Here is a 15751-nt window from a genome sequence, read left to right on the forward strand (position 1 = left end):
AGGGTGTACAGTATTTGACATCCTAAAGGCAGTACTTCCTGCGTTGACAGCCAGTGTTTAGTATCATCATTTTAAATTACCTGTTACAGATTTAGATCAGATTATACCTACTTCTGATCAATTATTTTATGCAATGGAATATCTCCCATAGGCTATTATGATTCATATTCTTTGTGATGGAGTTAAATCAACCAGCATAGACACTGATTTCACAATAGCAGCTCCACTTTCCCACATTCTCATAGGATCTGCATGCCATGGGAAGTGGGTGTTGATGTGGTAGCCAGAAAAAAAGATATGGGAAACACATTGGAGAGCAACAGGTTGGGAAAGGCCACTGAAATGTAAAGAGGATAGAGAGGTGCACAGCAGCTATACTGTAAGAGATGCAGTTAATGAGTCAGACTGGGTCCACAGTAGGCATCAGGATACAATGCTGTGAAGCAAAATACTATTTCGGAGTGTAAACATGATGGCAGGATGGGCCTCCATGCAGGACTAGGAGACAGGAACTCTTGCCAGTACATGAACTCGCTCAAGGAGAAAGGAGCGCTCAGGTCAGCACCACTCTCCTGCACAGAATGGCTTTTTGGCTGTGCTAGTGATAAGAGTGAGGTAAGGGCCTCAGAGGATACAGTGGAACCACCTGACAACAAAAATGCAAGGAGATTAGATGATTTTTTCCTAAAAACAATTAGCTTTTTTATGAAGGAAGGCTTTGCTGAACAAAAGCTGTTGACAAGTCCAAGGGTATAGCAGCTTTCAGCTAAGAGGCAGATTTTCCATTGCCAAAACACTGATGGGAATTGGCTGGGGGTGTGTGTGGATCTACATTTTCCACTAATTTTTATTTTTAAGCTAAAATTGAATTTTTGTTGTGCTGTTGAATTTTTCATCAGGAAAATAACATTTGATTAAATTTTCCTAGAAGGCCTAGGAACCAATCATGTTCTTGGAACAAAGGAAAAATAAAACACCTCTATGGACAGGAAAGGCAATTGCCTCAAACATAGCATTTGACAAAGCTGGAAAGCACAAAGGAACAATAGATAGTAACAAGAATAAAACTTTATAAATAAGCTCAGAGAGAAAATATATAGATCATTGATTTGAAAGTAGTTATTGTCGAGAACAGATGAAGGTATCTCTCCCAGCGGTGTGGTGGCAGGAATGGTAGAATAGCAAGATGTCTTAGTGACACTGCTTGCCTTAAGGCTGGCAACACAGCAACAAGAGAGAAAACTGGTCTGAAAAGTGACAGATGCTGTGGAAACAGGAGGAGGAGAAGGAAGAGGAAGCAGTCCCCTAGGGAGCAGAGCAGGCAGATTGAAATGAAACATCTCTGCTTGAGGTGTGCTGCACAAAGATTGTCCCCAGCTCTCTCAGATCCTGGGGTATTTCTAAGTCAAATGAAGCCCAGCAGAGGAAACGGTGCTTTGGGACCATGTGCTATACCAGGTTAAAACCCCATATCCATCCGGTTGAAAAAGTGCTTGTTGGCAGAGGATCTCTGGGCAGCATGCAGGATGCTTGGAGAGGTGAGCTTCCACTATCAAACACAGCTAATGGGGAAGAGCTACAGAGGACATGTTAAAGTAGATAATTCTAGTTTCAAATTGTACTCACTTTTGTTTGATTCTTGCCACTGTTCCTTGTAGAGTGAAGCTGAGGATTCACTCATGTACTGCATTTTAACAATGGGCAAGAAGAGATGGGTGGATTTTATGATTTTTGCAGACATGAAAGATCTTTTGTTTGGAAAGTTGATATCCATGAAGAATTGGAATTTGATAAAGTAAAAAGACAATTTATTAAAATATACCATGGCTTTACATAGGTGTTACAAGGATGTGTCAGATCTGTTTCTTTAAGAAAAGTAATACATTTAAAAAGGTAAAAGGGCTAGATTTGCCATTAGAAATGGGAAACTAATGTTACATTTCTCTGAGATTGCCTGAAGCATTTCATATGTGTGTTCATTCTGGAAAACTGTTACCCTTAAAAAAAAATTGAAGGCAACATTGTGAAAAGTCAAAATATTTCATGATTTCAAACCAAAGATGTTACTTTCCCTCCATGAAAAGTCTGTTCTTCCTCAATGCAGTTTACCTTTATTTTAAAAAGTATTTTTGAAAACAGAAAAAAAATCCTTACTTGGATAGAATTTAATGTTTTACTAGGATATTAGAGGAAGAGAAAGGAAGTTCTTTGAAGTGTAGTGGCTGGTGCACATCAGAGCTAGAAAGAAATTTTGCATGGGGTTTTGCACAATCCTGGCTCTAGAAATGGGCATCCAAGGCAGATATGAACTCAGCATCACAACAGCCTCTGAACTCTCAAGGGCCATGTTTCCCTGTCCCACAAAAGCAGCATCAAACTGTTTTTACTTTCAAGGAAATGGGAGGCAGACAGGCAGCGACCCACTGCAAGGGCTGTCCCTGGCCCCAAGCTCAGAAGAGACATTGGTGCGAGATGTATAATCCCCTATCCCCAATAAAACAATGAGAAATCCTTGCACAGATCAAACAGCATTAGGGAGAGCCTGTGCACAGCAAAGCGCTCTGTGTGTTATCTCAAAACACAATGTTTGATGCTTCTTTATCTGTGTTAACACACCTTAAAGTCATGTTGTTCCCAGTACGATGCCCTCACCCAAACCTTTCTTCCTGTTGGCTTCACTTTATCAGTCAGCTGGGGATTTAAGTACATCACAGTGACATCTCCCACTATTAGGTGAAAGTGTGATGGATGACAGGAGCAGCACCTGCAAACAAGGCGGCTCACACCTTGTCAGTGCCAATCACACTTACCATCTGTCTTCCATTTATCTAGCACAGACCTGACAGCCTTCTTTCATATTGTTTCATTTCTTACCACAAAGGAACCTCTAATGTTTTCTGCATTGAGAACTGAGAAGTTCTACAGGAAGAAAAGAAAACTCAAAAGACATCAATTCTAGAAATTTAACTTGTAGTACCCCAAGTCTCCCCACTCCTAAAAAAAGACAAACCAAAACCCAAACCAAACAAATTATATTTGCCAGCTATAACCAAGTTAAGCTGATTCCTGCTAAACGTTCTTCATGTCCTTAAGTTAATGAGAGTTATATTGAAAAAAATAGTTTTCCCTACCCAAATCTCCCAATGTCTCCATAATGTAGTAGGATCAGCAATCCCATAGTTCAATCCCAAATAGTGCAGCTATAGAACACAAAACATTCTCTCAATCTGCATGTCAGTCTAACTTCCTTTTTTTTCTGTTCTCATGGAGGTGTTTTAAGTGGTTAGAGCATGCCCAAAGAAAAACACAGAACCCCCAGGAAACATGGAGGCCAGATTCACCATGTCCTTTCCTTCAGGCTTACCTATGTCAAGATTGTTGACTGGAAACTGTCAGGCAGTTTCTCTTTCTGTCCTCCTGGGATAAAAGCAGAACTTGGGTGTTAAGGAGATAATGTGCTATTGCATCCAAACTAAAGGCTGTCTTCTGGGATGGACTGAGTGACTTAAGTCCTGTGTTTCCTCTGTCAGGAAAACACCCAGCAATAGCTGGTACTCTTAGATAGATTAAATGGGGTTCATTAGAGGCTGAAGTTTACACTGAACTCCAAGGATCAACCCATGAAAAAGTGCTACTCATTGCACATTTAGGATAATAAACAGGTAAAAGCAGCACCTAGAGTGATTTATACTGACCCAGCTTTACTTTCCCTAAAGGGGATCCACCTACTCTTGTCCACTGATATTTGAACTATCAAGCCAAAACCTCTTCCTGTTGCAAAGGACTCTTCAAGGCTTACAAGGCAAGCTGTCTATGCAAGAGGCATTTGTGCATTAATAAACACACAGATTCCTTTGGAACTGGACTAGGAAAAGGACAGGAGAACAGTCCAAACACACATACATCTCGTGGTTGGAGAACTCAATGGAATGGTGCAGCAAAATCTCCACTGCCATTGCTAGCCATAGCCTAAGATAGAGGATGCACAAGCTAAACATGGACTAGGTGTTGAATCATATTTTGTACTCTTCCCACTTGAAGCTAAGCGTCAGCAGGGTAAACTAACTGTAGTCTACACATGAAACTTAAGTCTCATTGCCTGTTTTTTTTCCAAATGAGAAAAAATAAGTCCTAGAAAAATAAAGCTTCAATGTCAAAGAACTCTCATTACTATAATGCTTCTTTGTTATCAAGTGATTAGAAGAGGAACAATAGGCAAACAGACTCCTTCCAGCAGGATAAACAAAATAAAGCTACCCAGTCTATAACTGCATGGATAGAACAGAGGCCAATGCAGCCCACTTGTACATCTGTAAGCAACAGCACAGTTATCCGGGTACTTGTTAAAAGAACATCAATTTACTGACCACACAGCTTCACATTTCTTGGTGTTCCAGCCAGCTGTGCTTACTACTTGCAAAGGACTCAGTCTTTGTTCTGCGTGTATTGACGGTAGGGTAGTAGACCTTGAAGTATGATTGTAGCTCTTAGACACTACTACAATGAAATAAACCATAATAATAACAGTTAGCTGTAAAGACTGCTCATGCAAGTAATAGTTTACTTGATCTGTCTCAGTTTTTTGACATCTGCTCAGTCAACATGACTTTGATTCTCAAGGCAGATGATCTTAACTGGAATAATTTTAACAGAAAGAACTATTTTCTTCTTAATATAATCTGCCAGTGCAACAGGAGGTAGTAGAGTGCCCTAGAAGTCAATAGTTCTTAAGTACTTGTCTCCATACTGCTACTGACAATTTTGGGGCCATTAGCAAGTCACTTAGAAACGCAGGAAAGCTATTTCCCCATCTAGAAGATGGGGAAAATTATATTTGCTTGACTACCTCATAAACAGGCTATGAAAGTTAATTCATACTTGTACAGTATGCTGAACACAGCAGAAAGAAAATAATAAAAAAGAAAAATCAGCCTGAGTGTGGAGTCTTTTACCAGCCAATAGCATAGGTGTGATTTCACCTTAGCACTGCTTTAGAGAGGCCATCACTGTACAAGCTTATATTAGAAAATAACATTACAATAAAACAATAAAGACACAAGACTGTCATCATCTTAGGTGCCAGTACATAACTCCCACTTACTTCAACATGTCACTTATCTAGTTTATGTCACTGAATACAATCTGACTGAAGTGTCAGCCCAGGAGACCATCAAGAGTGATTCACCTTGTTAAAGGCCACCTTTACAAAAAGGGCAAACCAAGCTACAAGGCCGGGAAAACTCAAAGATGGCGTAAAGCTTGCTGTTTAAAATCTCAAGGTACTGTTAAATACTGTCAGGCATTGTTGCCTTTCCTAAGCAGTCACTTTGCCTCTAGTCAATGTAAACACAGACTCATACTGCTCTTTTTCACTCTTTTCTTTCTGAAGGGTTAGGCACATTCTAAGTTTTCCGATTTCCTCAGCACCAGAAGTTGTCTTTTGGTCATTCCTAACATTTCACCAAAGACATTTTACCAAGCTTTGGCCAGGGAGAGAGGCAAGAAGAGGGAAGAAAGATCAGTTCTCCCGAAGTTACCTTCAAGGCACTTCTTTATGCCTTCTAAAAAAATCAATATTCAGCCATTAACATAAGATACATGAATTCTAGAAGTTGCTATAATCAGATAGAGATGTCCGGATCTGCTAAAGTCATACTGCCAAAAGAAACTTCCTTTTGCCTATGGTACCGTCTCTTGGTGAAGAGATTTAGTAAAGGCTCCAAAAAAGCAACAAGGCAGGGGAAACAACACAAGCTGGGGAGCTAACGCTTGCTAGGGGGCTGTGTGTTTCCAGTTCAGTAGGCTTTTACGTTACCACTGGACAGGATCATGACCTGGCGACCATCAGTCAAGTAACCAACTCTTATCTGGGGCGTTTTTTTAGAACTGAAGTAGTAACCAATGGACAGTTTTACATTCCCTATGCTGTTCTTTTCAAGAACAAAGAACCCAGGAAACATATCAAATTCGTTTTTACATGAAGACTGAGCAGTGGAACAGCTGAAATTTAGAGGCTGTAATTCAAAAGAATCAGAGGAATTTCATTCCTCTTCTCTCCTTAGTTTTAAATTGGTCAAATTAGGCCACAAGACCAGTTTAAAAAAAATAATAATCAGTTATGTCATGGAGAAGAGAAGATTTTGGGAACTGTTTAAATAAGAATGCAGAAGAGGATGTTTAAGTGACAGAACAACTCAAAACCATAGAAGAAGGAAGTGAAAAATGCACATTAGGATTCTTTTCAATTTAACAGAAGTAATACAAATTCAGGGTTGGGATACCATGAAATAGCCATATAATCTAAGTCCTGGAAAAAAGCCTATCTCATTACAGAGTTTTATGTGGCTGGTAACCTTCCTGATCACCACTTATTGCCTGATTGTTTCTACTACTAAAATACAATTTAATTCAGCTCTAAGAATAAAATTTAGCTTAGCACTAGAAGAGCACACAAGCAATTTGATAAAATGTCAGTCCTGTTTAAGTTTTTTTGCTGTATAAATTGAGTGTTAATGATCTTGAATCTGCTACCCTTATGTATTTATGCAACTTTTCATGTTTGCTGAATTATTATTGATCAATTGTTAGACAAAGCAACAAATAAGAGAAGTTCATGTAACAATCTCTAAGGGCCTTTTAGGAAAAGATTTCTTGATTATCAATGGGCATTGCTTATTCACTACCACAATTTCACACTAGGCACTGTATTCCCACAATTAGAAGACATTAAAAATACCACAGGCAGGTCACAAACCCTCTCAACAGTTTATAAAAATGGTACCTACCTTTGTCTGACCCCCAAGTTTGGTTTACAAATACAGAAATATCATAGATTCAGTTTATACAAAATCTCACCTTTCTCATGATATCAGTGTCTTACAAGTTTCCAGTACAACCTTCAGTCACTTCCTAAGAAAACTGGTATTTTATACTTTCTACTTCTTTCCTCCAGAAATCTGGTGATAGAGTTTGACAGTGAAACCCAGAACTATATACAGGTTAGGATAGTGTAGACCAACTTAACAGTATAAAATCAGGACATTTCTGCTGGTGAAGTTAAACCGGGTTTCCTCCAAATGAAAAGGTTTTCCAATAGCTACTCACTCAGCAACAACAGCTAAAGAAAACATTTAAGGGCATAATATTATGAACATGAAAGAATATGAGAAACAAAGGCAGGATTCTTTAACTGGAAAGTCAACCCTGATCTCTTCCACTTAAGAGTTTATTCAGGTTCACAATTTTCAGTGTTGATTGAGAAACTATATACACCAAAAGGAAGATCCTATAAAATATTAAATAATTCAGGACTGTTCCAATTCATTGCTGAAAGGATATCTACACAGGTAAAGTCAGTAGGAAATATCAGAGAGGGATGTCTACTTCTTTGAGGCCCACATTCTAGTAGGTGCCACTTGGCAGACAGTACGTACACCATTGAGGAGCATACACTACCTTGTAGGTTATTAGGTAACTTTTATATCCTATGTGCCTGGGCAAACGGATAGGGTCCTGCTGGACTGCTTACTTGCATTGAGATAACTAAATTCTATTTAAGTGTGATTTAAGAGCATCAAGTTCTTTTTTAGATTGGTCTTAGACTTCCATGTCACAATGAAAAGTCTATGACGGAGCTAGAAATAGCAAGGCTTTGTGTCCCAGCTTCCAAATCACTTCTGTCAATCACAAGGTTTTCTTTCTTCTCTTGGGAGTTTATTTTTCCACTCCAACAGCATCTCTTGAATGCATTAGGTCACATATATAAAGGAAAAAGCAGAGCTAAGCAGACAGCACAATTAACTAATTTTCTCTATTTAGATCTTCATACAAAACCATTCCAATTTCTGGCAATAAAATGCTGGTGAAAAAGTCCTCTCTTCAAAACACATAATTCCCATAGCCCTTTGCACTCCTACACATCCTCTACCACACAATACATGTTCTCACTTCTTACCATCATCTCTCATGCTTGCAGTAAGATCTTCATACACTATAATTCAAATTTAACTGATGCCAGCAGGTAAGAAAGCATGTTCCCAGGAAAGAGAAAAACGTGAGAGCCCCAGGTAGGTAGGAGAGAAAAAAAAGAATTGTTTTCAAAGTGTATATTTTGCATATAAATCTACATGCCATAGGAGAGCAAAACAGTAGGAGCACTTTCACTCTGCACACACTTATATCAGCCCACTGGAAGCTCACTTCAAGCCTAATCCTGGAGCACTTTGGGCTGCAGCAGTGGTAGGTGAACTCTCTCCACTCAGATATCACCCAAGAGAGCACACAACCACCAGGAAGCCACATTCCTGTGTTGAGCCAGTGTGTGAGCAACTCTGGAGAGACCCCGTGAATGCATGGAGCTTATGAAGCCTAAGAAGCTCTGCCTTATTACATAGCCATATCCAAATTCCTGTTACCAACCACCAGTTCTAACCAAACCTTTCTGGGGAGCTCAGCCCTTAAATGCAAGTTTCTCACCATGAAACTCTATTACAGGAAGACACAAGCGTAGGAATTGCAATAAGGCAACGCATGCTGTAGGATATACTGGAGAGAGAGGTAAAGCTGCTGGATGCTCAGTGAAAAGTCTAATTACTCCCATGCTTCTGCTGCAGATACTTCTGGCAAAGCACAGAACCAAAACAAACCACAGTGGAGGTGGGCTCCACCAGATAATCAAAGGATACAGCTCTCCCCTGATTAGAGAAAGGGATATCCAACAATAGCAATGCATTGCAGCTTAAAATAAAAACAGAATGCACTTCTCGTTAGTGGGAGCAGCATTAGATCCTGCATCCCTCCCTGCACACCTGGATGTTTCATGCTGCCTATCTGAGACTGGCACACTATGCCATACTGCCAGTTTCTGGCAAAGTCCACATCAACGTGAAGAAAGATGGATGCAACAAAAAGGCACATTTCCCAATGTCCTGGTAAACTCTGGTATCCTGGATTCTATTTCAGGATGAAGAAGTGAAAAGAATGTTTTTCTACATTTTTTCAGGAAAAAAAAAATCAGATCTGGTAAACTAGAGGATCTATAATCATCAGTTGCTGTGAGAACTTCATTTACCTCTTTAAGGGTAATAACTATCTAATTTAGCACACAGGATTCACTAAGTATAATTATAAATTGAATAGCTCAAAAAAAAGCTACAACTTTTTTCACTCATGAATATATCTATGCTTGACATCAAGTACCTTAAGGCAATTCCATCTCTATCATTTCTTTGTTTATTCACCTCCAGAAACAGGAAAACAATTTAAAAGGTTGCAAGCAGAAGGTATCAAAACTGTCAACTTTAAAAACAAAAAGGAAGGTTATATTTATTAGGCTCAGCAAAAACATGCTAATAAAAAAGAACTATACACTGCAGACTCAGAAAAGTCCTATTCCTAAGTTTGGAAAACTATGGCATCCCTACATATATTAATTTTTATGTATGTAACATATTAATGGTAATGTACGTAACACAGCACAGTGTTAGTAACCAGCAGTAATTTGGGCTTGCAGCAAACAGGAATTGTAATTGCATAACACTAGAAGCTTTGAAGCATTAAATGACTGAAAGCATTTTGAAGGACTGACATGAAATAATACTTTATATGTTTACCATTCTCAGCAAAAAACTTCAGATAAAGATTGCCTTTCAATTTCAGTTTTCAGTATATATATCTTGAAATTTGGAGAAAAACAGTACAAAATAGACCGGAATATTTTCCGCAAACTTCAGGGATCTTTTGGCATCCTTTGATGGGAAAAATAGAGAGTCTTCAGCCTTCTCTGCTCATCAACATGCAAAAAGATGACAAAACAGCATCTGGGACTGCATAGGCTGTATGTCAAGGGCTGGTCAGTGTTAAGGGACTTTGAGGTTTTCCTGTGGGCTCTACAGCAGCTTTCTTTGGGCTAGGATGTACAACACTATTTGTGCCTCTGCACACAACCCTCCCATGTGGCCAGTTAGAAAGAATACAATGAATAATTAATTTGCATTCAAAAGGAGAGAAAATAATAGGATAAAGGCACAGGACATTCAATCACTTATTTTATAAAGGCATTTAATACTGCTCACTGGGAAGATATAATTGCTCATTGCTTGTATATAGCATGTCATCTTCAAATAATTGTTGATATTAGCAGTAATAAAATGGCTTCAGAGAGGTTAAGTGACTTGGCCAGGACCAAAGAGGAAGCAGGCATGTGAATTAAGCTGAGAAATCAGTTTCTTAAGACTCAGTGCTCCAGTCCAAGCTCACAACCAGGTGCTTACAGCAGTATTCCATATTTATCCATCAATTACATTTTATGTCCTTCCTTCCTTTCCTCTCTCACACCCATACTGAGTCAAGACAAATATTTTTAATTTCTCTAGTTCATTAAAAAACAAAACCTAGACCTTGGCCCTTATGGTCCAACTCTTTCACAAAATTAAAAACAGTCCATCAGTTTCATGTTCACTACTCTAAATCTTCCACTGCGCAGAACAGCAGTATGAGGAAAAAACCAAAGGTACCTTTCCCTATATATTTTAGTATTTAGCAGTTTTCTAGAAGGTTCTCTTTGGAGACAATTTCCTATTAGAAAAGGGATAGAGTTTACTCTAAACATAATTCTTTTGAAGCAAAAGATATTCAGTAGTGATGAGTAATTTTTGACTTATGGTTGTTTTGCATGGCTGTTTCTTCTTTTTTGACCTGTATATCCTATATTTTCCATCTGTTCAAGCCATGATTTCCAGTCCACTGGAGCAAGAGCAATGGTAAAAGCATTTTGCCAGCAGCCCTTGGCCTCACTTTATGAATACAGTTCCAAGTCCTGCTGCCACTCAAGGTACAACTTCTAAAAATAAGGGACTGTTTCAAAATAAAAATTAATACAATTTTCTCATACAAGAATTATGGTGGGGGAGGGGGAAGGGACCCTTTCCTTTAACAGAGAGGAGATCAGAGCGAGAAGAGACCAGATAGATGCAGCACATGGTGGTTATGTTGGTATTTACAATATAGGAGGAGAAACCATAAAGACCAATATCCACTACAGTGCCCAACAGCCACCGGCAGAGCACTTTTTGTCCCAAGGAGCAGTACTCCCATTGCAATAAGAGGACACAGCATGGAAGTAGTCACTCGTCCCAGCACTGCCAGGTTAGAGAAGGGGAAAAGTGAAGGAGATAGATTAACACACTGATTAGTCACACTGGAAGCTTGCGGATTATTGAGTACTAAATCTTGTGTCTGCACGAAGAGATCTAATGTCTTCATTATATGACAACAGTTGGCAGCAATAGCCATATTAGCCTCTTGACAGTTTTAACCAGAGGCAACAAAGACCCATAAAATTAATTTATGGTCTTTGCAAACTAAGGCTCTAGCAAGGTTTTCCCTACACCTTTGGGATTCCCTTCCAAACCTTGGAATGCCAAAGTTGGAAATAGCCAGGAGTTTGTTAGACCTAGGTCCCACTTCTGAAGTGGCCTGTCAAAAATCAGTCTGATGAAATGAGGCATCTTGAAATACATTACTTTATAGTCTTTAGAAGTAATCTGAACACAGTGGGTTTTAACGTGCAATCCTGCATTTTCCACATCTAGTTTATATTGCATAACAGACATGCGTTGCTTGGGGTTTTTTTTTTTCCTTTTACATAAAATATAAAAATTCACCATCAGTTGGTGAAAATCAATACACTATATGGGAAAAAATTGTTATTAGAAAATACAGAGGGACCTTCTGTGTAACAGCTGGGGCCAGAGACTGCTCTCCTCTCCTCAAACTGCAGGTTTTTTCCTCAGACTCACCATTTCTGTCTAAGTGTACAAGGTCTGTTGTCCTTTCCTATGTATTATGAACAATCATTTTATTGATTATTTACATGAATGGGCCATTTCTGCTCCTCTTTCCTCTATCTCAACTGGCAAGGTGGAGGACCTTTTACATGTCTATTTATGCCCTCGTATTTACATGTTCTAACAGGAATGAAATTTCTTTCAATTTGCCCCAATCCAATGTCTGTACTTCTACAAACCAAGAGGATTTCGAGTTTAGAGTTTAAGTTTAGAGACTTAAAGCTCAATCAGGTCACAGAAGAGGTCTCTGATGGCTTTTACACGATCCCAGCTGGACAGTCTGTTCTGAAATCAGAACAGGCAGCGTATCACAAATGCAGTCTTGTTTAGTTGACCACACCAAAAGAGAACCTGTAGAGTAGAATCATAGAATGGTTTGGGTTCGAAGAGACCTTTAAAGATCATTTAGTTATGGATAATGCATATACTAGACTGACATGTAAAATTTCCAATCCTGAAACAGGGCCTTGAGTCAAAGGCTACTTCAGTATCTCATCACTTAGAGCGACGTTTACTCTAAAGAGAGGGCCACAAAAGAGGCATTAGCATCTTGTCTGACACTGGGATTTTAGGAGATCACAACGTCGAAAAGAATTTGACCCAAAGCATTTAATCAAGCTCAATTTTTTGCTCTTACCTGGTAGTTGCTTTTTCCCTTACAGCAGAAGATATGTATAAATTAGCAATCACTGAAAACTGAATTAGCTATGTACATGTCATGGCAGGATGAATGCAGAGCATAGATATGACAGTTCTGACCAGGAAAACAACCAAACAAAAGCTCAGATATGCTGTAGCTACACCAAAGACAGGCAATGGTGCTTTAGAAGCACAGTAGAACAGATATTATAACTACTCTGATATTGCCACTGATTATAGTCTGAAAGCCAGCTACTGTTAGAAAAACAGGTCAAGAGAAATTAAAACTCATGAAAGTGACATGAGTAACAGCAGGCTGTTACAGAGGTTTATGCTTTTAAAAGGTAACAGCAAACTGATGTTTTTGAAGAAGAAAGTGCCACATGTTTCATTTTGAACTGATATTTACTATCTGGTTTTAGGGAGGTTTTGTGTTCTATGACACCTTAGATCTTAAAATAAAAACCTAAAATTCAAACATATTGTTTCCTTTTTGTTCCAGAAAATTGAATTTAAAAGCATTTACTTAGAAATTAAGGTGTTCAGTTTTCATCCTAATTTAAACAAAGCAAGATTTTTGAAAATTTTATAAAGCTACATATAACATAATTATCATGGCTATAACTAGCTCTACTTTTAACTGATCACAAGTCTCGGAAATAGAGACATTTTGAAGTCAGATTTCTAAAGATCCTGCATTTACAGAGTAAAAACAATGAAATATTTTTACTTTAATTCTCTCTTAAATAGAAAGGAAAAATAACCTAATTTTACAGTAAACCACTTCCCCCAGAAACCCCACACAAACCTCCCTGGGGATAAAACAGAAGAAAAAAAATTATGAGAATTAATATTTTGAGCCCTCACTACTAGGTCAGTGGAGTCAAACATGACGTACTCCAGTATGACACATACATCCAAGCCAACAATATTGCATTTACAGCTTTGTGCCATTTTAGTAATTGAGCCCTGAAAATATCTAGGTGATTTTAGCCAGAAATGTTTGGAGTTTGAGATGCATAGCCACCAGAGAAAGGAGAGTGTATTTTTGTCTCAAGTCAGAGTAGGATATGATTTCTCAGGTGAAGGCACCAAGCATCTCTGGTGCTCAGCACAGTTATTGACTATGGTGCATCTGTGACGTTTGTAAGAGCGAGGAGTTCACTGCTTCCTCTTATGATGCATCTCCTCTTTTGGAGGCATGTTTTGTCAGCCTTTGTGAGCTTTGGCACCAATGGTCATTTCTAGGACAAACACCCAAGACAAGTCAGTCTTAATCTCGGAAGCCAGACATTTACCTCCAGTTCTAAAAGAGCTGACAAATCATTGGTAAGAGATAAAAGAATGAAATCAGCTCTACACACACCAGTCTTCCATGTGCAGCCACACAACCCTAGATCATAGTGCTGGAACACAGAATGGCAGACTTTAAAAGAAAAGACAACTAGACAGTCTCACTTTTGCATGGAATACATATCTGCTCTCAGTTTGCCACAGTACAGCCTGAGAATCTTTGCTGTCCTTCCTTGTATTAAGTTGGTGGTTTTAGCGAGCTTCCCACCGTAATATCCCAATGCTTGGAAAGCAACCAAGTAAATCAACGCAGAACTTGATGTTACATTCAAAAAACAACCACCACCACTATTTTTCATTTTCAGAAATGGTTTTGGTATATCAATAATACCTCAGAATCTCAAACATCCTATAAAATAGAACCAGGCTTACAACAAGTTGGGGGGAGATGTTTAAGCACATAAATCCTACTTAGATACCTAATTCTTGCTCACTTTCTATAAATACCTTTGTGGATTTGAGCTTTACTAATCTTAACATGAGTTCAATGAGAGATTAAGAGCATTGCAAACTCCAGCTCAGGAGACTTTAAATGTTATCTCCTATTAGTACATAGATAGGCCTCAGCTCTACTATTCCAATTTTTATAAGTACTTCTCAAAGGACAACTTCAAGAAAAGGCCTTTCTCAAAGAGATCACATCTCAGACAATTCATATAATATTAGACTGAACAATAGGAGAACCGTCGAGTCAGTCAACTGCAATACAATTTCTGTAGAGCAGCAATTGAAGGATTGTTAGGCAATTTATACATGAGAAAGTGACTTCCTATACCAAGAGCAGAGAAACAAAAAAATAAGGTACCAAAGAAAGATGAAAACAGCCTTACCTCAGTGTGAACTGATCTTCTGTTGAATTTTTAGCAACAGATACAAGGAAAGTCAAAATGTCACCTTGCTTGACAGCCTTTGGTGCATACTGGATGGCAATATTATTATCCAATTTCATTTCATTTAAGGAAGGGACAGCACGTGTCTGGTAAAGGAAAACACTTCCAATCCTCTGCAAGGGAGGTCCTGACTCATCAATGTCATTGCGCCCTGGTCGGATCCCATTACTTTTCCTGACATCCTCCTTGGTGCATTCCCCTTTCTCATCTCCTGGCTGTATGGCATAGTAAAGCTCCACAGGGCTCCCTTCAGACTGATCCACTGGTTTCTTACGGCCAGCAACAACCGTGGGGGGGTTAAACCAGCTTGGCAGAAGCTCCAGCTCTGCCACACACAACCCCAGATCTCCTTGCAATCTGCAGCTGCCTCTGACTTCCCGCGTCTCTCGAAAGGCAAACACCCGCAGGCAGGGCAGCCGTTCCGTGGTGCTGTAGTCATCCCAGTCCCTGCCCACGATGTAGAACAGGACCTGGACTTTGGGTTTGCTTGGGTAAATTTTGTCACTCATTATAAAGGCCTTAAGTTTCCAATTAAAGGAGAACTTGTTAGTAGATCCAAATGGATTTGAAGACAACATTAAGTCCTGGGGCACTACTTGTTCAATGGAAAAAGGTCCATAGCTGGCATTTAATACAGGTGGCCTCTTGGATTTGTAGATCAGAAAGGATTCCACTCGGGACTGCAAGCTAGAATTCCTCATAATATCCTGGTTGGCTTCCTTAAGAAAGAAGGAAACATCCGCATTGTGGATATGATAGGTCACAGGCAAGTAAGTTGGCAGTAAAGAAAATCTCTGTATGCTCTCCAGAATCCCTCGACTCTCAGTCACTGTTGAAAGGAAAGGAGAGTTTAAAAGATCAGATCTTCAAGTCATACTGTATTATAACCTCATTGACTTTACTGAGGGGATTGACAGTGTTGTAGCTGATATTAGTAGCAATAGCAAGCATCATCAATCCATGCAGAAGTAGCCTAGGTAGATGATTTATCTAGTTAGCTTGGAAAACAATAGGTTATGGTAT

At 39.1% G+C, this 15751-nt stretch overlaps 1 protein-coding gene across 1 annotated transcript in view; it reads right to left on the bottom strand.

Annotated features, from left to right (window-relative positions):
• TMEM132D (transmembrane protein 132D) overlaps positions 1 to 15751 on the bottom strand; it is a 266118-nt gene that overhangs the window by 186362 nt on the left and 64005 nt on the right. Inside the window, exon 2 of the mRNA XM_075769633.1 lies at positions 14669 to 15557. Coding sequence (XP_075625748.1) covers positions 14669 to 15557 — 889 coding nt within the window. The remainder of the gene's footprint in view (positions 1 to 14668; positions 15558 to 15751) is intronic.

This window comes from Balearica regulorum, chromosome 17 (genome assembly GCF_011004875.1).
Source record: "Balearica regulorum gibbericeps isolate bBalReg1 chromosome 17, bBalReg1.pri, whole genome shotgun sequence".
Lineage (NCBI taxonomy): Eukaryota > Metazoa > Chordata > Aves > Gruiformes > Gruidae > Balearica > Balearica regulorum.